General features: G+C 40.4%; 1 protein-coding gene across 14 annotated transcripts in view; it reads left to right on the forward strand.

Annotated features, from left to right (window-relative positions):
- Nucleotides 1-27,330, forward strand: part of Slc44a5 (solute carrier family 44, member 5) — a 298,312-nt gene that overhangs the window by 171,567 nt on the left and 99,415 nt on the right. For all 14 annotated transcript variants that reach the window (XR_375525.4, XR_375526.4, XR_375527.3 and 11 more), the window contains one exon: nucleotides 26,567-26,615. Coding sequence is in view for 11 of the 14 variants with exons in the window: in NM_001081263.1 (NP_001074732.1) it covers nucleotides 26,567-26,615 (49 nt within the window). In the remaining 3 variants the exon portion in view is untranslated. The remainder of the gene's footprint in view (nucleotides 1-26,566; nucleotides 26,616-27,330) is intronic.

The raw sequence follows: 27,330 nt of genomic DNA on the forward strand, positions 1-27,330 counted from the left end.
GCCAAGCAAGCTTATTGATAGCTACAGCATTTTATGTCCTATTTGCAGTGGGGAAATGGATCAGAGTCAGCAGAAAACTATCACATAATGGGATGAAGTCAGTAGGAAGCTAATCAAGCAATGCTACACAAAGGGAGCTCAGGGCATCTCAAGTGCACCACAGACAGTGCATGCAGAGGCCTTCAGACTGATAACTCCAGTCTCTTCAGAGGCAGGGATGTCAGGTTCTCATGAACCAAACCTTAACTCCTTCAAAGCCCTGGCCCCAGCCCCAGATTGAACCTTGTTAACTCTACTCCATGGGCAAGAACAGAGAACTAGGTTCCTTTTGTCCTTCAATCAAGGCCTCTGAGGAAGCCTGGGACTGGCCTGGCTCCCAGCCGTGGAGGTAAGAAGACAGTTTGCAAGAGTCACTTCTCTACTTTCACCATGTGGGTCCTGGGTATTGGACGGAGGCCATCAAGCTTTGTCTTGTGAGCCTTTACTCACTGAACTATCTCACGAGAATTGCTCAAGTATGGGTGAATAGTATCCTAGTGTCCAAAGCCTGCCAAGGAAGCTGGATGGTTTACATGTAAGTGTTGACCTAGGGACTCAGAACCAAGACTGAAAGTGTGTTACAGGGGTTAAAGATGGAACAACTTGACCATTGATTGATCTTCAAACTTCAAATTTTTTAGCAAGGTTTTTCTTTCCCTTAAAACTTAGTTATTTTTCCTTAGTTACTGAGAAAGGAAGCTCTTTATTTTATAATAGTGAGCAAGTTATATTTAATTGGAAATATGAAAAAGATTTAATACATTCTGATACTTATTTTTAAAAAATAAGTTAACTGAGTAAAATTCATGATTAAACTGTTAATACTTAAATTACTTTGTTTGTGGAAGAACAGCAGCATACCATCAGAAAGAACACTGCTGTCATGGCAACCCAGAGAGCACAGCTTTCCACAAAGCACAGGCTTCCTTTCAATTTAACCATTACAGTCAAAAGAACATCTCACTTCTTTCTCTTCTGTGCCTGCAGAACTCTGAAGAGATTTAATCTTTCTAAAAATAATAAAGCCACGGGGGCTAGAGAGGTCTTTACGGTTGAGAACGTTCACTGCTCTGGCAGGTTACCCATGCTCAGTTCCCAGCACCCGTGTCAGGCAGCCCACAAATACCTGTAACTCCAGCTCCAGGGGACCCCACACTGTCTTCTGGACTCTACAGGTACTTGGACTCACATATGCACAAAGGCACACACACAGCAAACACATGAGCACATAATTAAGGTTTTATTAAGAAAAATTAAGTAAATAATAGAGGCTGAGTGTAGCAAAATTGGAAGAGTGCTGCCTGACATCCACAGAGCCCTGTATTTGATCATCAGCACCACATTTGTGGGAAAGGGCAGTGCACACTGCAATCTCAGCTCTTAGGTGGCAGAGGCAGGAGGACCCGAAGTTCAAGGTTGTCCTTGGACACACACACAGTGAATCTGAGACCAATTTCCACCTATATGAGGCCTTGTCTCAAAAATCAACAAATCGAAAAACAAATATCAAATAAAAACTAATGAAGAACATTACGATATTTTTAATATAGTACTATGGATTCTTTCCTATATGAAGGGGTTATTAACAGTGGAAGAATGAATACTTTGGGTTTACTTTGGAGCTGTGCTAGATAGTTTTAAATCTTAACATGCCACAGCCTAGAATTATTTGAGAAGAGAATCTCAATTGAGGAATTGCCTACATCAGAGTGGCCTGTTGGCACATCACTGAGGGTCGGGGGAGGTTTGTCTTAACTTTCCCTTAGTGTGGTAGGGCCTAGCCCACTGTGGGTGGCACCATTCCTTAGGTAGATGTTCCTAAAATGTATCACCTAATCAGCTGAACATGTCTTCCTGTCAAGCAATAGCAGCACCCTCTGTGGTTCTTATCATGACTCTTTGGCTGTGTTGTGAATTCGTGTTGTGAATTCGTTAGTTGGTGGTAACACTGCGTAGCCTGCCATGCAGTTCCTGTGTTAATGTTCTTGCATCAGTGACTGACTATGACACAGAACTAGAAGCCCTGTCCTCCCCTACATTGCTTCTAGTCAGAATGTTTTATCACAAACAATAGAAATGAACCTAGAACATAATCATCTTGACTTTATCAAAGGTAGAATTGGTTTACAAGAAATCACAGCACATATGTGTCAAACCATATTGGATATACATGAAACCATATTGCATATACTTGAAATTTATAGTAATGAATTATTATATATTTTAACATATTTTTCAAATAAGCATATTAGGTTATTTGTGTATTAAAACATCACATTATATATACATATATATATAAAAAGAAATATGCTTTATATACACACCCATCTTATTTTTACATTTGTAATAAATTTTAAGAAGCTAGTAAAGTTCAAATAATAGTCAAAATTCAATGCAAATTTTGACTTTTTTATAAAATAAAAATGGCAAGCTGAGTCCTAAAATGTGTAAAATGTGCTATTGTCATAATAGCTGGGGATAACTTACGTCTACCAAGAACAGCACGGCATGGACATGCAGTAAGCATCAGGAACTCAACCCAATCAGACCCCCCCCCCAACCCCCAACCCCGTGTTTCACATTTATGCTGTATCCTGATTGACATCAGGCACTTCTTCACGGGGAAACTTGGCTGCTGTTTACCTATTTTTTGTTTTGTTCTTAGTCTATTAAGTTTGCTAACTATGAGTCAGATAAATTTCCAAGTATAAATAGGGAAGTTTATAAAGTAATCTATATATTAAAATAGCTTTCTGAGCAATAGTCTAGGCGTGTGTTTCCCTCTCCAAGCATGTCTCTGTGATGCTGAGGGAGCACAGAAATGGAGACAGGTTCATGCAACCTTCAAACTGAGATTCAAAGGCACGCTTTTCCCCCAAAGTTCCTGATGTTCTGATACAGGTTTCCTAGCAGTGACACATGACGTATAAATGTGTGTCACACAGCTTGTCTCATGACATTTGAGAGCAAAATTACAGTCAAATATGAAGGTAAAACTCTCTGATTTGAAAGTGTTTTCAACTTAAATTATCTTCAGCCATTGACACGTGGGATTTCTCCATCTAATTTGTGCTTCTTTCCCCCCATGGCACAGCTTTCCCCAGTCTTCTGCCTTCCCTGGCAATCCACCTCTTTGTGATGGTCTTCCTGGTTTTACAGCTAAGTGGGGAACTCGCATGTCCCCTGTTAGCTCTCAACACTCAGCTCTTTCTCATTACATGCACACTGCATATTCCTGCTTCTACATGAATCTTTCTCACAGAGGTTCTGTTTCTTACACATGTTTGTGCTGTTAGTAAGTAGACAATTTAGACATTGAGGGGGACTTTAAGGAAAGAGTTTGGTCAGAATCCATCTGTATTGTAAGTGTTCTCTATCATTGAGGATTGTTAGAAACTACCCAAGTTTCCAAGTTCATAAACTCTTGGGGCTAAATACGTAGAAAACCTTTAGTTCACTTTAGAGGCTGAGAACCCTCCAGAAAGTAAGGCCAAGAAAGGAATCATAAGGATGATCCTTTCTATAAATTCCCAGAGGCAAGACAGCAGAAGACAGAGTGGGATGGTGTAGGTGTGAAAGCAAACTCAACTAGAGTCCTTAGCACAGAGGTGTGGTGAGAAGGAGAATCAGTCTCATTAAGGGCCAATTATGTGTCTGTGGCTTAGAGTTACGTCTTATCTGCGGTGACAGCGTTTCCCTTTCATGAATGTACTTTCTCTATTTACTTTTATCTTAATTGTCGGCAAATTCGAGTTCATGTACACCTCCACTCCTTACATTGCTGTTACATAATGGCACAGATTGGATGGGCGAAATGGTAGAAATAAATTTCTCCAGAGTCAGGCAAGTTCAAGACCAAGATGTGAGGGAATTAAGACTTCTACTGAGTGTCTTGTTCCTGTCTTGAAGATGGCTGTTGTCTTTCTGTGAAGGTCATTAATCTTTTTATGAGGTCATCAATCCCCCCCAGGGACACCTCCCCCCTTTCTGACCTCATCGCCATCAAACCTCCCAAAGCAACATCAGAGCACCAGCTGCATCCGTCCGCCTAACTTTTCTAGTAGGTGGAGTCTGCTTGCAGGTCTGTGTGGTAAGGAGGTTCGTGACCTGTGAGGCTGGAAGAGTGGCAGCAGATATCTCTAAAATAATTACTGTCACGGCTCTTATTCCTGGTGCTTTGTTGAGCAATAAAATATAAATATGACTATAAAAGAATATTAGAACACCTGAGAGTGGATAACCTCCAGACTCAATTCATGCTCTTTCTTGATTCTAGACTCCCTTTTAAAATGGACATTGATCCAGGATTTTATTTATTGTGAGAGGATGTGTAATTATCCAATAATTCATGGCTCTTCTATGGAACGAATCCACTGCTTTGTCACAATGCTCAAAAAAGTCATTTATTCAAAACTCCATTTCCAGTGCCCCCAGATGCTCATCTTCAGCTCTGCCTATAAAATGAGTCTGTTCAGGTCTGTGTGCTTTGTGTCTGTTTCTTCTTGTCATCCCCATGGAGGTGAATGTTGCTTTAGCTCTTTTACTTATCAATTGTACGTTGCAATAGGTTTTTCTTTAATCGTTGACATTTTATATATGCATACAATATACTGTGGGCATTATTTTTGCCCCACTACCCTTTTTTTTCTCACCCCAATCTATAAAGCCCCATCTTCCCTTTAGCCCTGCCTTCCCACTAGCCCCACCTCCTACTTTGTCTTAGACTTTTGCTCAGTTTTAAATTACCAGGTATGAATTTCTTCCTATTGCACAATCCTCAAATCCAATCAAAAGTGTTTGGTTATCCCCGAAACAATTATGCTAGGTTGCACTAGCGAGAACATCTTGCCTGGCAGGTTGGTACCCTAGTCTGCAGGATCCACAGTTGGATGAAGCTGTTCATGTGTTTCCTCTCCTGTCAGCCTTCACAGCACCTTCCCTCACTATGACGGGTGGAGGCTTTAAGCATTGTTTTGGCTTGATTGATCTGAGTGCTGTAGCTCCAGCATATGGTGCCTTCAGCAATAGGGTCTTACCATCTGATTCTGGCAGCTACTACTTTTAAGGTTCTAACTGACTTGCTTACGCTTTGTGCCCATGTAGAGCAACTTATTTTAAATGTGAATGTGGAGTATTTGAAAACCATCCTTGTAATTAAAAAATTTTTTTAAACCAGGATATTTGCCATTTTTGGTATAATACAAGATGGCTCAGGACACCACATAGTTACTCAAACGAAGAGACAAACTCCCATCAGAAGGTTAGGTGTCTCTGTACTCGGTTAAAGTGAGTCTTGTGTTTCTACTCATGTTTCCTGTGTGGCATGGGGTTGTGTTTAAACTTGAGGTAGGTTCCTACAATCTGCATCATTTCTTCCTGGGGTACTGCCATTAGGTGCCAACGTGTGTCTCCATGTCATTCCGAATCTCATCGCTCTCAGATACACGCTTCTGGAATTGCCTCCCCTCACCCTCACCACTATGACTGTAGTCAGCACTCTCCATCCATCCCATCTCAAACAGGCCAGCAACCTTGATGGTTCATCTGCATGAACCTTTCTGTGTCTTCCATGGCTTGCAGATTACATAAGTGAGCTGTTTTTCCTGAGGATCCTAGGGGCTTTGTAAATCTTAGTCTGACATGCATGATTCCTCTGCCCTAGTTGAGCCTCTCATCCATGTGTCTCCATGATGTATCTTTCCCCTTAAGTGGCTTAAAGTTCCTTTCCTAAAAGTTGTCCCCAAAAGGTTACCATTAATGCCCACATGTTAACACACTCAAATATCTACATGGATAGACTTTGGTTGTTAGCATAATAGACACACACACACGATTTCCATACTAAATCTGGCCCTGGATGTAGAAATTGTATTCCACCTCTTTTTTTTTCTCTCTCTTATTACTGTTTATATGTATAACAAAAGATAGAAGGCCTGGAAAAGAATAATTCTCTCACGATCTTACACCCTATAGGTTCTAGAGATACTGGTTGATCTGGTGCCCAGCTGTGACTCAGTGCACAGGGCAGCTTTTCTTCCCTGTGCCTTCTGTTAACCCTTGCAGACCAAGGATGTCATTACAGATTAGTGGTAGGATCAGTGTTGGTGGAGGTGTGGCAATGACTGTCAGTGCAATCTTGGACTATATCTGTGTGCTTTTTATCTATGCTGAAACCTACTTAAATGGTTAGGTAATGTTTGCCAGCACCAATTCTCCATTTAAATTCATAACTGCAAGTAAACATGAATATTCAAATGATATTGGCATTCTTTTTAGAAACATATTCTTAAACATTTATTGATTGCCTTGTGTTTGAGTATGTATATGTGTGTATCTATATATCTATGTGCATGTTTCTTTGTGTGTCTATGTGTCTGTGTATATTGTGTGTGTGTGTGTGAGAGAGAGAGAGAGAGAGGGAGAGAGAGAGAGAGAGAAAGAGTGTGCTGGGCAGTAATATATGAAATAGGAACAGAATAACTAAATTCTAGTTTCTGCCCTAAAGGGCCATTCACTAACCTGGTTGGATAAGTGGTCTTGTAAATTAACCTATCGCTGCTGCAGTATTGAACTACCACCTGTGTGGCTGAAAATAATGTAAATTCATTATCTTATCATTCTGGTAGCAGAAATCCAAAGGAGATCTCAATAGGCTAAGATCAGGGGTCCCAGGGAACATTCCTCCTGAGGCTCAGCATGGAGGAGGGACCACTGTCTCTGACCTAGCATTTGCAGGCTGCTAGCTTCATGGTTGCCTCACTCACCTTCAAAGCTAGCACCTGGCCGTGAGATTTTGGATGTCACGTGGTTCTAACCTTGCTTCCGTTGTCCCATTCCCATCCTTTTGACTCTTGTCTTCTCCTCCCCATTTGAGGACCCTGTGAGTCACACTGGCTTCATGAAGATGCTCCAGAACAACCTTCTACTATCTTGTCAAACTACACCAGCAATCTCTGCTTCCCTTCACCAAGGATCACCTTCATAGTGTCTGAGGCTGCAGATGTGACCCTCTGGAGGAGGATACTATCTTTACCATATCACGCCTTGAGATGCAGTGTGTAAATGATAGATAGGTATTTCAGAGTTGGATGGAAGCAGCCTTTTCAGAGGGGAGATAAGTACAAGCTCTCAGCACTGGTCTCCATAAAGCAGGCTCCATACTTTAGCACAGTGGCCATAGAACGTCAGTTCTTTCTTGTCCTTGAAAAGGAGTGGATGTTCTGTGAGAGGAGGTAGGCGCTTTCCTAACCGCTCTTATTATCAGGATTTCCCTCAGGCTTCCCCTGGACTTTGACATTCATGATCTCTGTCATATGAGTTTGTAAATGACACAACACCATGTCAAAGCCAGACTGAGTTTATTACAGAATAGCATGAGGCACTTAGAAGAATGAGAGTAGGCAGTGGCTGAAGAGATTGTTGCACAGAAAACACTCTTGTGAGTCAAGAGTTAACAGTAGCCAAAGGAACTGCTGGGCTGGTTTATGCGTTTACTGTGGCTTTATACAGTTCTTAAGGTTTCTGGAAAGTTTCCTGGCATTCCTGCCCTTGTGATTGACAGGCCCATTTGGATAATCTCATAAGGGAGGGAACAGTGGATGCTTGTTCCTTACCAGAAAATTCCAGATAGATGGGTAATCTTACAGTCTTTTAAGTAGTTCAGAATGTCATGTCTCCACCCAGCATGAGAGTCAACTGAGGTTCCATTTTTATTACAATTAATCAAAATCCCACAAATGCCATATCTCCATCCAGGGTGAGGTTTAACAGAGGTTCCATTTTATAATCATTAATCAAAATCTTACCATTTTATTCTTGTTTTTTACTGATTATTGGGGAAGGGCATTCTCAATGTCCTCTAAGCATGCTCATATGAATAGCCGCCCAACATGCGCAAAGGAACAAGAGGGGAAAGCCTCACTAGTCAGAGGGACTGGGACTGCCAAACATCTGTTTGTGGAGAGAGCCACAAGCCACACAGAATTCCTAGAAGGTCAAGTTTAAAGTGAGGCAGTAAGAGGAAAACGCCTTGAGATGATATGGATCCTGAGAGGCCATGTGTGCAGGGCTGAGAGAGGGAATATCTTGTAAGAAACAATAGTAAAACATGACTCCTTCTTCATCAGCTTGAGTGGGGGGTGGGGTGGGTGGGGCTTTCCTTTGGTGAAGTGATAGGACCTCTCTTATAGACATAGTTCCATGAACATTTAAGAAATAGGACAAGAAACTGTGTATTAACAGTTATCCACCAGCTCTTGGTGAACATTGGATTTGATTTCATGATTCCCCATTTTTCCATTCTTGTTGGAAGACGGTCTGACTTTCCTACCCCTAAAATACTGAGGCACCTGATGAGATTCTCCATACATTAATATCCCTGGAGCAATCAAATTAATTCTTTAAATTTTCCATTTAAAATATTTTTTTTCAGAAACAGCTGTAACTCAATCATTGGGTGTAGCAACTAAAATCCTAATCTTGTAAACCTTATTAAATCTAAATCCTCCAGTGGCAAATCCTGACAGATCTGCCATTGAAACTGGGAGATACTCGTAGCTACATCTTATCCTCATGCTATCCCTGTCCAAAAAGGACCTAACTCTCTCCTGCTTCCTCTCTTCCTCCATCCAACCCGGAAGTCCTGCCTACCCGCCCAGTGATTGACTCCTTTATTCATTAGGAGAAGGTTCACAAGAAGTCACCTGAGTATGTGACTCATTCCTTGTTCACAAACCCTCCCAGGAGAGCAGAATTAACATCAAAATACAAGCAACCCCAGGGCTATTCACAGCACTTCCACTTTCTGTCCACTTAAAGACTGTCTTATCTCAGATATAAATTGAGCACAACTATTACCATTTTGTAATTTATAAAGTACAAGAGAGACCTAACACCCAGTCCATCATTTATGTCATTAAGATAGAAGACTGTCATCTATCCTAAATTAAAAGATTCTACCTGGACTTATGTACTGCCTTTAGATAGTATGCCATCCGAAAGCCATCCTCTCAGATCTATTCTCTCAAAGTAAATAGCCTGGGTTGGCTATGAGACTATAAGTAATTTTTAAACCCCATCAGAAATCTGATAATGACCAACATTAACTGAAAATATATAGGAAGCCTAACACAGCTTCCAGAACTGAGACAAATTGTAGAGACAGCTGCCTACCTATAGAGCTCCAGTAAGTCAGGAAGATAGAGCATGTCTTCTGCCTTCTGGCCCAGGATCATCTGACAGACCTTAGAGATACAGGAATATTAAGGACTAGTCTATTCTGTCTCAGAAGAACTAAGCTGTCCTAACCTGTAAATTGTGTCCCTTCAAGAACAGTACAGGTCTGCAGGAGAGATTGGCAATTTTCTGCCCGGTGGCGACATAGCCACAAATGTATAGCCTACCTGGTGGTAAGATGCTCAGTTTCCTCTTTGAATCCACGAATGGGAATCTGTTAGGAGCAGATTTGTCTCAATAACAAGTGAATAAATAACATTAAATGTCACATTCTGTGGATTTCTGATGTTTTTGAAAACCAACTATCTATGTAAAGTAATCTGGACTGTTCAACATTAACTACTCTCAGCTATTTCTAATTAAAAATTTTGAAAATACCCTAACAATAAACTCAGAGCCATGAATTTGCTATTTGGCCTTTAAATCACGGGATTAATCATCTCAGATCAGTTTATAATAACAGTAGTAGAAGGACTGGGTCTAAGCCCTGTACTTTTAAGATTTTAGTATCAATAGAAGAAATTTATACCAATGAAGACCTTGATTTTTTCATCAAAATAAATTACGTATCAAAATAAGATACTATGACTTCAACTTAGTAACAATTAAAAAGATTTCTACCAAATGAGATTATGGCTATGCAATGAATTCTAGCTATTCCTCTCTGTTCCAATTATGACCATTTCTACATTCCCTAGAAAGACAGCCTATAATTATCCCCATTCAGCCCCAAAACCCATGGAACTGGGTCGATAACTCTTCATAACTTCTTCAGGCTGAATATGGACATTGAGATATTTTGAAGGCGGGGTGGGGGGGTGGGGGGGTGGGGGGAAGAGTAGGGAAAATAGGAAAGTTGGTTGGCCTTAAGAAGGCCACACCAATGATTGTTTTAGTCTCTGATGTCTATGCCCTGACTGGATCTGGCTGAAACTCCAAGATCCAGAGTTCAGGTAGAGACTCTCCAAGGCTGTATATTCTGTAATATACAAATATCAAAACAATATTTTAGTGTCATCAAGATAACCTTTTTTTTTTGACTCTCTGAAATCTAGTTCTTCAGGGGGTCTCCCTCTATGAAATCTGATAGAAGTGTAAAATCAATCGTTTTAAAGATGGTATAAAGATATATTGCTCTAATATATACTCAAATTCTGTCTAATGTGGTCTGATTACACTGGAAGGTGTATAGACACTAATCACCTTTTCTAAAAACTCAGACAAAACCTTTTTCCAAAATCAGTAAACCCTTGAACCAGTAACCAGAAAAACCTTTATTTTGACCTCTTTCCCAGAGGAATAATATAACCATAAAACTCAACGTCAAACCCACTTTGAAAATTAAAACAATCCAAAACAAATGAAGTAAACTAAAATACTGTAAATGTCCATTCTTAGGCCTTTTCTATTTTGTTATGCAAGATAGTAACCCAGAATTCCCATGGAGACCATGTTAGACAGAATTTGAGTATCCTGTGAAGTGTATCAGAGCAATATATCTTTATACCATCTTTAAAACAATTGAGTCACGCTTCTATCTGTACCTGCTTCGAAGCAGGCAACTAGTCAAAGCAGGATTTAAACCCAGAATTCCCCTGGAGCCCATGTTAGGCAGAATTTGAGTATCTTGTAAGACACATTAGAGCAATATATCTTTATACCATCTATCTGTTCAGCTCTCTGCCTGGAGCCACAGACATTATTAATGAATACCTGTTCACTGCCCTTTCTACTTGAAGTCAGTGACTAATTTTCCTTATCCTAATTCCAAACTGCAGGCGAAATTCCCCACGTGATTTGGACAAAATCTGTATATAAATCTATCCTAAAAGCAAATAACCCCAATTTTATAAATTCACAGTTCAATCAATCTCTGCCCCAAGAAGTAGGCAACTTCCATTCTACAGCTCTCTGATTTAGAGCAGCCTACACTCCCCACAGCAGGGGACCTCAGAGCCTGCCAGCATTTTTTTTTTTGTTTCAAGGTTCCCAGGCTGTGAGTCCAGTGTGACTCCTCCCAGTGCTACCCAACTACTCACTTAAAAAAAAAAATCTAACTCTCAGGCTAATAATCTTACATTTCTAGTGGATTCCTGCCCAACACATTAGACATCGAACAGGCAACTTCCCACACTTCACCCTGCTACTCTCAGCCCTGGTGGTCTGGCCAGCCTGTTCTTATCTTGTGGAGACTCTCTGGCCTGGAGCTCCCAAAAGGACTCCACCCTTGACAGCTTGGTGCTTCAGATCCCCCACAGCCTGTGTGGTGCACATCAGGCAAACCCACACTTTGCTGCCGTACCTTTCTCTCTTGATCCCAGACGAGTTGCAATGTGAAGGAAAACACAACACAAACTTAGTTCAGAAATGACAATAACTCAATCGCTGGGAGCAGCAACTAAAATCCTAATCATGGCTACATCTTGTCCTCATGGTATCCTTGTCCAAAAAGCCATTTCAAATATTTGTGCATTAAATAATAGAACTATTTATTTTGTGTGTGAACAAGCGCACATATGGAGGTCAGAGGGCAACCTATGAGAGTTGATTTCTTCCTCCACCATGTGGGTCCTAGGGATCAAACTAAGGTTATCAGATTCAGAGGTAAGTAGGTGCTACCCACCAGCCCTTCCTGTCAACCCCTAGATTTCTTCATTCACTCACTCATTCATTCATTCATTCATTCATTCATTCACTTTACACCCTGATTGCAGCTTCCCTTCCTTTCTCTCCTCAGTTCCTCCTTCTCATCACTCCTCCCTTTATTTCCTTCATCACTTCTTCTCAGAAAAGGGGAGCCCTCTCATAGATATCCCCCTGCCTTCTTAAATCAAGTTGCAGTAAGACTGGGCACTCTTCTCCTTTTGAGGCTAGATAAGGCAACTCAGTGAAAGGAAAGGCATCCAGAGGCAGGCCTCAAAGTCAGAGGCAGCTCCTGCTCCTGCTGTGAGGAGTGCCACAAGACCCAGCTACACAACTGTTACATATGTGCAGAGGACCGAGGTCTGACCCATGCAGGCTCTCTGTTTGGCAGTAAGTCACTGTAGTCCCCTACAGGCCCAGGTTAGTTGGTTCCAAGGATTTTCTTGTGGTGTTCTTGACCTCTGGCTTCGTCAATCCTTCCCCTCTTCCATAGGATTCCCAAGCTCTGCCTCATGTTTGGCTGTGGGTCTGTGCATTTGTTCTATCAGTTGCTGACTGAAGCCTCTCTGATGACAGCTATGCTAGGCTCCTGTCTGCGAGTAGAACAGAATATCATTAATAGCTTCAGGGGTGATCTCACTCTCATGGGAGAGCTCTCGATGTGAGCTAGTCATTGGTTGGCCATTACCTCAATTTCTGCTTCACCTTTACTCTCACAAGATGTGCAAGCAGGACAAATTGTGGCTCTAAGGCTTTGTGTCCGGGTCGGCATCCCAATTCCTCCATTGGCAATTTCACTCAGTTGCAGGAGAGGGTTGTTTCCCCACTGTTAGGAGTCTTAGCTAGGGTCACCCTCATAGATTCTTGGGAGTTTCCATTTTCGTAGGTTTCTAGCTCATCCCAAAAATAACTATTCCTTGACTCCACGGATTCTTGTACTCTCCCTTCATCCATCCCCCACTGATTCCTCCTGTTCCCCTCCCTCCATCCACCCTGATGTCTATACTATTTCCTTCTACCAGTGAGGTTCAAGCAGCTCCCCTTGGGCCCTCCTTGCTACTTAGACTCTATGGATCTGTGGTTTGTAGCATGGTTATCCTGTACTTTATGACCAATATCCTCTTATAAGTGAGTACATACCATGTTTTTCTTTCTGGGTCTATGTTACCTCACTCAGGATGATCTTTTCTAGCTCCACTCATTAGCTTGCACATTTCATGATGTCATTATTTTTAATGGCTGAGTAATACTCCATTGTGTAGATGTACCACATTTTGTTTACCCATTCTTTAGTTGAGAAACATGTAGGTTGTTTCCAGTTTCTGGCTATTAAAAATAAAGCTTCTTTATTGAGCAAGTGTCCTTATGGTATAGTAGAGCATCTTTTTGCCCAGGAGTGGTAGAGCTGGATCTCGAGGTAGAAGTATTCTCAATTTTCTGAGAAACTGCCAAATTTATTTCCAAAATGGTTGTACATGTTTGCACTCCCACCAGCAATGGAGTAGTATTCCTCGTTGCTCTACATCCTCATCACTGTGAGCTGTTGCTTGAGTTTTTTATCTTAGCCATTCTGAGGGGTGTAAGACAGAATCTCAGAGTAATTTTGATTTGCATTTCCCTGATGACTAAGAATATTGAACATTTCTTTAAGTGCTTTCCAGCCATTAGAGATTCTTCTGTTGAGAAGTCTTTGTTTAGCTCTCTATCCCATTTTTTAATTGGGTTATTTGGTTTGTTATCAACTTTCTTGATTTCTTTATATATTTTGGATATCATCCCTCTGTTGGATTGAGGGTTGGAGATGATCTTTTCCCAATCTGCAGGCTGTTGTTTTGACCTATTGTTGGTGTACATTGCCTTACAGAAGAAGCTTTTTAGTTTCATGAGGTTCCATTCATCAATTGTTAATCTTAGTGCCTGAGCTGTTGGTGTTCTGTTCAGGAAGTTGTCTCCTGTTTTAATGAATTCAAGGCTATTTTCCACTTTCTCTTCTATCAAAATAAGTGCATCGAGTTTTACGTTGAGGTCTTTGATCTACTTGGACTTGAGTTTTGTGCAGGGTGATAGATAAAGATATATTTGCACTCTTCTACATGCAAACATCCAGCTATACCAGCAATATTTGTTGAAGATGCTTTCTTTTTTTCCATTATATAGTTTTGGCTTCTTTGTCAAAACTCAATTCCAGTTCTGGGTCTTGGATTCTATTCCATTCATCAACCTGTCTGCTTTTATACCTATACCATTTGGTTTTTATTACTATTGCTCTGTAGTACAGCTTGAACTCAGGAATGGTGATACCACAAGAAGTTCTTTGATTGTACAGGATCATTTAGCTATCCTGGTTGGTTGGTTTGTTTGTTTGTTTGTTTGTTTGTTTTTCCATATGAAGTTAAGAATTGTTCTTTTAAGGTCTGTAAAGAATTGTGTTGGAATTTTGATGGTAATTGCATTGAATATGAAGATTGCTTTTGGTGAGATGGCCATTTTTACTATATTAAGCCTACTGACCCATGAACATAGAAGATCTTTCCATCTTCTGAGATCTTCTTTAATTTCTTTCTTCAAATGCTTGAACTTCTTGTCATACAGGTCTTTCATTTGCTTAACAAGAGTTATACCAAGATATTTTATATTGTTTGTGGCTATTATAAAGGGTGTGTATGTCCATAATATCTTTCTCTGCCTGTTTATCATTAGAATATAGGACAGCTACGTTTTTGTTGTTAAATTTGTTTCCATCCACTTTGCTGAAGGTATTTATCAGCTGTGGGAGTTCTCTGGGAGATTTTTTGGGGTCACTTATGTATATCAACTGTGGCTATCAATACTTTGACCTCTTCCTTTCTAATTTGTATCCCCTTGATCTCCTTTAGTTGTCTTGTTTCTCTAACTAAAACTTCCAGTATGTATTGAATAGATAATAGAGAGAGTGGGCAGCCTTGTCTTGTCCCTGATTTTAGTGGAATAGCTTTAAGTTTCTTTCTATTTAATTTGATATTGGCTATTAGCTTGCTATATGTTGCCTTTAGTTTTAGGTATGTGCCCAGTTTCCCCCATCTCTCTAAGACTTTTATCATGAAGGGGTGTTGAATTTTGTCAGAGGCTTTTTCAGCATCTAATGAGATGATCATGTGATTTTTTTTTTCTTTCAGTTTGTTTTTGTGGTGGATTACATTGATTTATTTTTGTATGTTGAACCATCCCTGCATCTTGGGATGACGCCTACTTGATCAAGGTAGATGATGTTTTTTATGTGTTCTTGGATTCATTTTGCAAGTATTTTATTGACTGTTTTTGCATCAGTGTTTATTAGATAAGTCGGTCTGAAATTCTCTTTCTTTGTTCAGTCATTTTGTGGTTATGTATCAGGGTAACTGTGGCCTCATAAAATGAATTTCACAGTGTACTTTCTGTTTTTGTTTTGTGGAATAATTTGAGGAGTATTAGTGTTAGCTTTTCTTTGAAAGTCTGGTAGAATTCTGCACTAAGACCATCTAGCCCTGGGCTTTTTTTTGGTTGGGAGACTTTTAATGACTGCTTGTATTTCCTTGGGGGTTATAGGTCTATTTAGATCGTTTATCTGATCTTGATTTAATTTCAGTAACTGATATCTCTCAAGAAATCATCAATTTCATTTAGATTTTCCAATTTTGTGAAGTACAGGTTTTTAAAGTAAGACCCAATGATTCTTTGGATTTCCTTGGTGTCTTTTGCTATATTTCCCTTTTCATTTCTGATTTTTAAATTCAGATATTGTCTCTGCCTTTTAGTTAGTTTTGTCAAGGGTTTGTCTATATTTTAAATTTTTCTTAATGAACTAATTCTTGGTTTCATTGATTCTTAGTATCGTTCTTTTTGTTTTTAATTTATTGATTTCAATCCTGAGTTTGAATTTTTCCTGCCATCTGTTCCTCTTGTGATTTTGCTTCTTTTTGTTCTAGAACTTACAGGTGTGCTGTTAAGTCACTAGTATGAGATCCTACTAATTTCTTTATGAAGTCATTATTGCTATGAACTTTACTTTTAGAACTGCTTTTATTGTGTCCTATAAGTTTGGATATGTTGTGCCTTCACTTTCATTTTATTCTACAATTTTTTTTAATTTCTTTTTTTATTTCTCCCTTGACCCAGTAATGATTGAGTAGAGAGTTGTTCAGTTCCCATGAGTTTGTAGACTTTGTTGTTTGTGTTGTTGTTGAGGTCCAGTTTTAATCCATGGTGGTCTGATAAGACGCAGAGGATTATTTCAATTTTCTTGTATCTGTTGAGACTTGCTTTGTGACCGAGTATATGGCCAGTTTTGGAGAAGGTTTTATGAAGTCCCAAGAAGAAGGTATATCCTTTTGTGTTTGGGTGTAATGTTCTATACATATTTATTAGATCCATTTGATCCAAAATGTCTATTAGTTTCATTATTTCTGTTGAGTTTCTGTTTTGATGACCTGTCCATTGGTGTGTTGAAGTCTTTCACTACTAATGTGTGGGGTTTGATGTGTGATTTAAGATTTAGTAATCTTTCTTTTACAAATGTGGATGCCCTGCATTTGGGACATAAATGTTCAGAATGGGGGTCATACTGGTGGACTATTCCTTTGCTGAATATGAACTTCCCTTTTCCATCTCTTTTTGTCATGTTTTGGTTGAAAGTCTATTTTATTAGATATTAGAATGGTTATTCCAGCTTGCTTTTTGGGTCTACTGCCTTGTAAAATCTTTTTCCAGGCCTTTACTCTGAGGTAACATCTATGTTTGTTGCTAGGCTGTGTTTCTTGTATGCAGCAGAGTGATGGATTCCGTTTTTGTATCTATTCTGTTAGCCTGTGTCTTTTTATTGGCGAATTGAGTCCATTGATATTGAGAAATGTTCAGGACCAATGATTGTTAATTCCTGTTATTTTGATGTTGCTGATGGTAGTGTGTGTATGTGTGTGAGTGTGTATGCGTGCCCGCATGCATGCCCATACACTTCCCTTCTTTTAGTTTTGCCGGTGTGGAATTATTTCCTATATTTTCTTGGATCTAATTAACCTCCTTGGTTGTAGTTTTTTTTTCCCTGATATCTTCTGTATGTCTGGATTTGTGGATAGATATTGTTTATATTTGGTTTTGTCATGGAATATCTTGTTTTATTGCTCTATGGTGACAGAAAGTTTTGCTGGGTATAGCAGTCTAGTTTGCATATGTGGTCTCTTCAACACTGTATAACACCTGTCTAGGCCCTTCTGGATTTTAGATTCTCTGTTGAGAAGTTGGGTATAAGTCTGATAAGTCTACCTTTGTATGTTATTTGGCCTTTCTTCTTGTCGTTTTTAATATTCTTTGTTCTGTGAATTTAATGCCTTGATTATTATGTGGCAAGAGGATTTTTTTTTTTCTGGCCTAATCTATTTGGTGTTTTGTAAGCTTCTTGTATGTTCACAGGGATCTCTTTCTTTAGGTTAGGGATTTTCTCCTATGATTTTGTTGAAAATGTTTTCTGGACCTTTGTGCTGAGAATCTTTTCCTTCTTCTCTTGTTGTTGTTATTGTTGTTGTTGGGTTTGGTCTTTTTATAGTGTCCCAGATTTCCTGGATATTTTGTGTCTGGAACTTTTTGGACTTGATATTTTCCTTTACCGATGTACTGATTTCTTCTATCGTATCTTTCATGCCTGAGAGTCTCTCTTTACTCTTTTGTATTCTGTTCATCTGTAGTTCCTTTCTTAACTAGGTTTTTCATCTCGAGGATTACCTCAGTTTATGTTTCTTTTATTGCTTCTATTTCCATTTTCAGGTCTTCAACAGTTTCATTCATTTCCTTTACCTGTTTGATTATATTCTCCTGTATTTCCTTAATGAACTTATTCAGTTCCTCTTTAAAGGCTTCTATCATCTTCATAAGATTGAATTTAAGGTAATTTTCTTATGTTTCAGCCATGTTAGGATATTCAAGACTTGCTGCAGTAGAATAACTAGGCTCTAATCATGCCATATTTTCCTAGCTGTTGTTGATTCTGTTCTTATGCTGGCCTATAGTCATCAAGGTTTTGTGATTATTATAGGTTTAGATGCTGATTTCTGAGTTTATCTTTGTTGGATGGCTGTTTTTTGATTTTTTTTTCTGTTATTCTAGGTCTACTAAGGTCTTAGTAGTCTGGGTTTCTGGTGACCAGTGAGTCTTCAGGTCCAGTAAGATGTCTTGCTGAGGTGTTTGTAGCATTTGGGGTTTGGAGTCCTAAAGTTGCCTCTGGAATCCCAAATATTAGCATGGTCTGGGGTCTCTGGTGCCTGTGTGGCCTCCAGAAAAGCAGGCAGGGTTGTGGGACAGGAAATGGAGTGCAGTGTATGAGGCACAGCATACTGCTGTTTTATGTGCTTTCAGAGAAGTTAGCAGGCCAAGGCTTGAGGAGGAGTCTTAACCTGGTGACCCTGGTGCTGGCAGGCCTTCAGGAAAGCTGATGGAGTTGTGTGATGGGGAATGAAACTAAGGTATGGGGTGAAGTTTTAGCCCCTAGGTTAATTTTGTTCATAATGTTATTTTTGTGGAGAAACGATTTCCTTTAAAAGAAAATCTCTTTCTGGATATGTCTGGCTAACTGGTCTTACAATTTCCTTTCAGGTGAACAGTGTCAAATGTGCATACAAGAATTGAGTCAATAAACTTGCATTATTTTCCTTAATCGTCATAAGTTATTGAAGCCAGGGTAGTTGGTTTGTATGAGGATAGCACACTCACTCTGTTAACTACAGTAACAACTAGCTTGCTCTCTAATAAATGATATTAGTGATTCTATTATCGTAATAATCACATGATCAAAAATCAAAAGCTTATAAAATATGATCTAATTTTAGTTTTTAAATTTCATTTTAAATGGGAAATGTAAATTGTATTCACCAGCTGAGCCATATGACAGAGAAGCTCTAAGGCTCTTCATCTGGCCTCTGTGTCTCTTTATTCTGGAGATGTGATCAGGGAAATAAAAACATTTGCATCACAATACAAATTCTGCAAGCATGCAGGGTAGGATGGAGCCATTATGTGCGAGTTGTCCATGATATATGAGAGCAGCTAAATCTTACTCTTTCACAGAGAAAGTAGAATATTCTGAGCTTAAATATAAAGCAACCAGGACTTGCAATCAGAAGGCAGGTAGACTTGACAATGACCTTTCAGCCTGCCTCTCATGTGGTGATGTACCTACTACAACAAACAAAAAGGGAGCCTAAATACTTTAACATCAGTTTCAACTATCTTTAATGTAAGAAGCAGAAAATTGCAGGATCAACAAAAGCTGTTAGCAGCTTTCAGTCTGCTTTTTCTCTCTACCTATGAAAGATCACCTGTGGTTTGACAGCCAACTGGTCTGCCTTTCCATCCTCTATTACATATTGATATATGAGTGAGCTAGAGTATACCAGCATGCCCTTCTGTGCCTCAGTATTCCCACTTATAAAATGGCATGATGATAAAGGGATATTTCACAGAAATATGGGAGCATTAAGTAAAGAAAGACAGTACAGCTCAAGAAAATTCAGTTCACATTATGTTCTATCTGGATCATTGTGGAGTGGGACATTGAAGTATAAAGTGTGTAGTGGTCTAGATAGAAGTGAACATTTAATTTTTTAAAATGAGAATTTAAGGTCATGCCTTCTGCCTTGACATTCTTGAATGTTGATTTTCCAACTTGAGCTAGTTAAGTGGAGGAAAGAAGGTTGAAGATACCACTTAGTAGATTATCACTTGCCTAGAATTTTAGTATTATACACATATACAAGAATGAAAGGTGAAACTCAGCAAGGCTCTATGTACTGGATAGTTTTATGTCTCAACTTGACACAAACTGGAGTTATCACAGAGAAAGGAGCAGCCCTTCAGGAAATGCCTCCATGAGATCCTGCTATAAGGCATTTTCTCAGTTAATGATCAAGGAGCGAGGGCCCAGCCCATTGTGGCCACTACCATCCCTGGTCTGGTAGTCCTGGGTTCTATAAGAATGCAAGCTGAGCAAGCCAGGGAAAGCAAGCCAGTAAGTAGCAGTCCTCCATGGCTTCCACATCTACTCCTGCCTATCCTGTGAGAACCTATCCTGACTTCCTTTGGTGAATAACAGCCATGTGGAAGTATAAGCTGAATTAACCTTTTCCTCCCCAATTTGTTTCTTGGTCATGTGTTTTGTGCAAGAATAGAAACCCTAACTAAGACACTCTGCCATATATCTGGTGAGACTCAGCCTTGTTCTTGGATGGGCCAAGCTAGCCAGTCTTCTAGCTCCACTCTTCTATCTGAATATCCTTCAGCTCTTTCTTGCCAACGAATGCATTGCTCTCTCTCTTTTAAAAAATTAATGCATTTACTTATTTATTTTCATATTTATGTTTATGTAGTGTTGGGGAGGCATATGCCAGGTTGTAGAGCCTCAGAGGATAGTGCTCTGGAGTTGCTATTCTCCTTGACCGTGTGAGTTCTGGAAATCAAACTCAGGTTACTAGACTTAGCTGGCAGCATGTATCTTTACTCACTGATTTATCTTGCTAGTTCCAAATGACAGATTTCTCTGAATCTCTCATTGCTAAGGTTTATATCTTATAGGTCCCATTTCCTGCCCACTCTATCTATTCTGTTACCCTCCTGGGATAGAGAATGTGACCAGCCCAATTAGCCCACGAGTTCAAACCAGATCAAATTGCCCATGGCCTGAGAACAGGCAGAAGGAAGTAGCAGCATTAGAGACCTGCTTCCGTACACTGTGACACAGGGACGCAGTTTCCAGATAAAGGAATATGCAGTCACTCCCAAAACTATCTACTGAGACAGCCATACCAGTATCTCAAATACGAGAAGCTGGTAATGAGCCAAAACCTGGTATTGAAGTGCACAGAAGCCAGCTCCACCGGGAAACACTTTACAGGCTTCTCATTGGAGTTTGTCTTGTACCATTGGACCCTGTGGTCAGTTTGGTTACCATTAAATGGGCAGTGAGTTGACTTCAGGTGGACAATTCATCAGTTTTGTCACTGTGGACATGGTCCTTGGTCTCTCTGTGCCTCATTGTCTACATCTGTGAAGAGAAGTAAATAATAATTCCAACACACCTAGGGTGAGACAACCTAGACAAAATAATAAGCAAAGCATTCCATAGAGTGTGACATTTGATGCTAAACCTGTGTGAGATGATATTATCGCCATAGTAACAGTGCCATACTCATGACAGATCTGACAAGATCCTTTTTAGAGCTCCTTTCTTTTCTTGACACAAATTTTATGACTTCCAGTTTTCTCGGGACTGCGTTCTCTTTCAAGACTCCAGTTTTCTTTTTCTTTTTGAATTTCAGTGCTGCAGTTCATCCAGTATAAACTGAACATCGTCATTTCAATATACAATCTACTGACATAAAGCATTATTGTATTGTAAAGTGTTACTGAAGAGATTTTAAACTGTTCCTTTGGAATCTGGAACTTACAATATTTTTAAAAGTTATTCTTTAATTTTTTTACATATACATACAATGCTGTATGATCATAATCCCCCATTTCACTCCTCCAAGACCTCCTAGTCTTCTGCAACATTTCCTCCAATACGTGTATGCATACACACTGCACACACTCACATGCACACACATGCACTCACATGCACACATACTCACACATGCACACATACTCACACATGCACACACACCATTCAATTCAATTAGTGCTGCCTGAACATCATGCATCTACTAGAGGATGAGAAACGTACTCATGACCACACCTTGAAAGATAAACAATTCTTCCTTCCCTCTCCTACCCCCATCCCCAAGCAGTCATCAAATGTCAAGAGTTCCTTTGGTTGCTTTGTGAGCCTTGTAAACCCATCTCCTATCCACGATGGGATAACTGGCTTGATCTTGTACCTGTTTTGGTCAGGCAACCACAGCTACTGTGTGCAATCTGTGCAAGGGCCCAGTCATGTCCAGAGTCAGCATTTCACAGCTTTCCTCCTCATCCTGCAGCAGCTTGTGCACTTTTTGACTCTTTTTCTGAAATGTTTCCCACAGACTCATGTTGAACACTCAGCCAAACGCCACTTCACCCCCAAAGAGACCAAAGCAACATTTATATATTCTGTCTTAGATCTACTTTACAAGTGATTATACTTGCATAGTGTTCTTGTCTTAACAGCATCAGCAATATGTTTTTAAAAATCAGCCTTCTTTAAATCTAGTATGAGAGCAGAATAATAAAGAATTATAGATTCTAGAGGGTTGTGCTAAGCTTTTTTTTTAATTTATTTTTTTAATTAGGTATTTTCTTCATTTACATTTCAAATGCTATCCCAAACGTCCCCCATACCCTCCCCCCTCACTCCCCTATGCACCCATTCCCACTTCTTGGCCCTGGCGTTCCCCCATACTGAAGCATATAAAGTTTGCAAGACCAAGGGGCCTCTCTACCCAATGATGGCCGACTAGGCCATCTTCTGATACATATGCAGCTAGAGACACGAGCTCTGGGGTACTGGTTGGTTCATATTGTTGTCCCACCTATAGGGTTGCCGACCCCTTTAGCTCCTTGGGTACTTTCTCTAGCTCTTCCATTGGGAGCTCTGTGTTCCATCCAATAGCTGACTGTGAGCATCCACTTCTGTGTTTGCCAGGCCCCGGCATAGCCTCACAAGAGACAGCTATATCAGGGTCCTTTCAGCAAAACCTTGCTGGTGTATGCAATGGTGTCAGCGTTTGGAGGCTGATTATGGGATGGATCCCCGGGTATGGCAGTCTCTAGATGGTCCATCCTTTTGTCTAAGCTCCAAGCTTTGTCTCTGTAACTCCTTCCATGGGTGTTTTGTTCCCAATTCTAAGAAGGGACAAAGTGTCCACACTTTGGTCTTCGTTCTCCACTAAAATCAGGGACTAGACAAGGCTGCCCACTTTCTCCCTACCTATTCAATATAGTACTTGAAGTCCTAGCCAGAGCAATTCCACAACAAAAGGAGATCAAGGGGATACAAATTGGAAAAGAGGAAGTCAAAATATCACTTTTTGCAGATGATATGATAGTATATATAAGTGACTCTAAAAATTCCACCAGAGAACTCCTAAACCTGATAAACAGGTTCGGTGAAGTAGCTGGATATAAAATTAACTCAAACAAGTCAATGACCTTTCTGTACACAAAGGATAAACAGGCTGAGAAAGAAATTAGGGAAATAACATCCTTCACAATAGTCACAAATAATATAAAATACCTTGGCGTGACTCTAACTAAGGAAGTGAAAGATCTGTATGATGAGAACTTCAAGTCTCTGAAGAAAGAAATTAAAGAAGGTCTCAGAAGATAGCTTTAATTGTCAACTTGATACAACAGAGACTACCTGGTAAGAGAATCTCAATGGGTGATTGCCTGCTTATTGTTGGCCTGTGGGCGTGTCTTTGGCAGTTTTTCTCAGTTAATGGATGTGAGAAGACTCAACCCACTGTGGGAAGCACCATTCCCACAGGCAGAAAATCACGAACTATATAAGTATAGAGAAATTGAGTTTAGCAAAAGAAAGCAAGTGAGCTTGTATGCATTCAATTCTCTTTATTCTTGATGGTGGATGAGCTGTAATCTGGGATTGTGAGCTAAATAAATTACTAGGATGCTTTTTGTCGGGATATTTTAATTCTAGCAACAGAAATGAAACTAGGTCCCAGAGAACCTGGAATCATTTGATTTGGGATCATCTTTGCTATATATCTTTTACCTTCCAAATAGTAATATTTAATAGGTTATGGTTGTCCTTCACTTGTGATTATAGCACTTCTAACAAGCATTAATGCATCTTACTAAGAGTCATAAACTTTTTAAATTACTGGACCAGTGCTAATTTACCCTCATGTTAACTTATAGGATAGATACAGCATTAGTCTCATTTGAGAATATGGACACAAAGACTTGAAAAGTGACATGATCTGGCTAGAGTTAACTGCTCATGAGTATCAGTGAGCTGCTCCAGAGTCCCAAGTCCAACCCCTAATCTATATCCCTGCACTTTGTGAACTTGAATCTCACGTTCCTTCTTCTCCATCACAACTTGGCAGTGACTCACATCCCTTCTCACTGCTGTTAGGGCAGTAGGCTCCTAGTTCATCTCCTTGGATTATGTTCACCAATGCAACCTGCACATGACTGCTAGGTTGCTTTGGGGGGATGCTGAGGATGGATCACAAAGATTTGTGCATGCCAGGCAGGTGCTTTCCTATGGAACTGTATGTCCTAGACTGTTCTTTTTTATCATGGTTTCTCTTATCTCATTACTTTGTTGAAAGTCTTTCTCTGATTCCCTGTGGTCTATAATGTATGGAGTAAATTCTAACCCTATTTTTTTGTCTATATGTATTCTGTTTCCACACTACCTATTCAGCTTTGTTTTGTGGTCCTTCTATCCCATTATCCACTGCTCTGGTGCCTGGCCTGTCCATCACTCCTACAGAAATGTTCTTCATCGACATCTCTCTTACTTTATCTGTCTCTACAAGTTTTATCTCTGCCTATCGTCTAAAAATTTGGTTGCTTTGTGAGCCTTCCTTATTGAAACTCCCACTGACTATGGCACCAGTGCCCTAGAACTCACAACACTGTCCTTGTGTGCCTCTATTGACCATACTTTGCCTATAATATAGGTTTGTATTTTTCTCCTTGTGTTGAAGACAGAGTGTAACTCATTCACTTTCCTGTCCACTGTAGTGCCTCTGGCCACACAAGGCACACAGCAGGTACTCATTGAGTTGCAATAAATATGACTGAATTCTAGTTTCAAACTGTCCCTTTTTCCTCTCTATGGATGTGCACGTGCACGCACGCACGCACTTGAGCACGCACTTAAGGTTGTTACCACATCTAAATTGACTTCTGTTCTAACCGAAACCTGCTTTTGTTCTATCAAATACTTTAGGCTTGATAGTTTGTAGTTTCTGAATACAGAGTTTATTTCATACACTTTAGACACCCCAAAGTCCAAGATTGAGGCACTGGCAGGTTTGGTGTCTGGACAAGGCAGCTGGCTCATTCCAAGGTGGTGCTTTTTGCTGTGTCGTCTCATAGGGAAAGGTGGCAACCTGGAGAACATGGTATCTTAACATGCAAGGAGAGAGGGCTTTGTAAAGGCCAGGTAGCTCTTTGCATCTGTTGCCTGTGTGGAGGGTGGGAGGGGGGCATTGCTACCATTCAATCTATGGTTCCCTTATTACTCAGTCACATTTCACCAGGGCTCACTAACCCCTCTCCACGGCCATGAAGGTTTTGATTTCTCAGAACAGGGACTGAGAAAAATGGGGCTATACTGTCTTTGGGACCCATTTTTTGGTACTGTTGCTTCAACTCTTATGAACAGGTATGAGGGATGTAAACATTCAGACCATGGCACCGCGTGACTTAGTGTGTCATTGTTTTATATGGAGTACTCCTTGTTCAGGTGGAAGTAGACACAGCCTTGCTGAATGCATCAGTATGCAGACTCAGCTCTCTAAGATGAAGACAGACCATGCCTTATACACCTCCTGGACCTCCTCAGATGGCTCTGTGCATCACAGGTGGTTTGTACACATTTATGGGCTGCTTGACTCCTGGATTTCCATTGCAAATCGATGCCTTTGCATCTCTGCCCTGCGTGTACCCACCCACAGAAGCCTCTGAGTTCTCCAGTGTGCTTTCCCACTTCGTGAAACTAGAGTCAAGTTGCTGACAACCAGAAGGCTTTCCTCTATGCTTCTAAGAACCTGTCTTTGATTCAGGACCAATTTTGTAATAGACCCAAATGTCTAGAGGAAAAGGTTGGAGCGCTCACAGGGAGAAGCCCTGGGGTTGGAGTTTACAACTGCAGGCCTTTGGTCAGAGGAAACTTTACAGAACACAGTACTATAACTTGTTACAGACAAAGGCCATTCCTTTGTCCAAAGGCCAAAGGGCAAGGATAGAAGTATTGTATCACCACCATAGTACATAGTGTCTGCCAGTAGGTCTTTAAAGAAGTCTACAATATACAGCCAATAGGGCAGAAGTCAGCAAGGACTGATAACTGCTCTTCTTGAGTGAAAGGCGGAGGACTGGTACTAAGAAGGAAGACCTGGATAAGTAGCACCTCCAGTTGGGATGTGCACCTCAGAGGTCCTTAACCACACTGGGCCATGGCAGATGTTAAGATGGTTGAGCAGCTTTGAAGGGTCCCCCAGACTCCCACCCCCATCTTCAGGGTTGATGCTCTCAGCAGGAGGATATTTTCACAACATTTGGGGTATGTGGCCCCTGTGGTCTTGCCTCTCACTGGAGAGAGGACAAGATCTTGACAAGTGTGACCAGGATACACCTATTATTTCAGTGGACAAAGAAAGGATTTGCCATTGCACGGAGCAGTGGGCCAGTCAAGAAGAAAATCTTTCTTTTTTTGTTTTGTTTTGTTTTGTTTTGTTTTGTTGTTTTTTTTTTTTTTTTTTGGTTTTCCAAGACAGGGTTTCTCTGTATAGCCCTGGCTGTCCTGGAACTCACTTTGTAGACCAGGCTGGCCTCGAACTCAGAGATCCACCTGCCTTTGCCTCCCGAGTGCTGGGATTAAAGGCGTATGCCAATCTTTCCTTGATAATATTTTATATTAATTTATTTGCTACTTCTTTGGCTTCTATACTTATAAGATCTTTGTTTTTAAATGCAGGTGACCCAAGGAGGTATGACCCAGATTTCCAGGGACCTACTGCCAAAAGGTAAACGACTTTTTTTCTAGTGAATGCATTTATTTAAAAAACAACCACCAAAAGTTTATTTGGGGTACATCATTTTGTAGCGCATGGAGAATTTTGTCTATTGTCAGGGACAAATACCTCATTTCTGCCCGAACATAACCTTACTTATGTAGGAAACATACAGAGAATAAATCTCTCCTCAAATCATGAACACTGTGCTCATTCAGCAAATGATCTGTCTTTAGTCACTAGACCGAGAGCTTGTGTTTGCCAAGAGTAAAAGCCCAAGAAATGCTTTCTGCAGCTTATCCTCCCTGTGGAGACGAGACGCATTCAGGTGGCTATTTTGTGTGTCTGTGAGCTCTGTGACTCACTGTGGCCGATGCAGAGTTGCTATGCCAACCTCTTCCACACCAGGCATGTGTGCCACTCAGCTTCCAGAAGCAAGGACCGTCTTGGAGACCATCATCCTCCGACGTCTCATGGGTCTTCAGGACACTGGAGTGCTCCAGAGAAATAACCATGCCTTTGCTGGTGCTCCCCTCCCCCAGCACTGGGTGACATTTCAATTTCAGCCAATACTTTAACCCTCTTATGATGTAACCTATCCTTCATTCTCAGGCTTCCAGCTAATCAGAGACATGGCTGTGGGTGGAACAGCTAAACAGGACAGGATTATGCAGCTGGTAGCTGTTTTCTGCTGGGCCTTGACTTTGATTTTTGGCAGTCGTATGTC

Source organism: Mus musculus, chromosome 3 (genome assembly GCF_000001635.26).
Source record: "Mus musculus strain C57BL/6J chromosome 3, GRCm38.p6 C57BL/6J".
NCBI classification, from domain to species: Eukaryota; Metazoa; Chordata; class Mammalia; order Rodentia; family Muridae; genus Mus; species Mus musculus.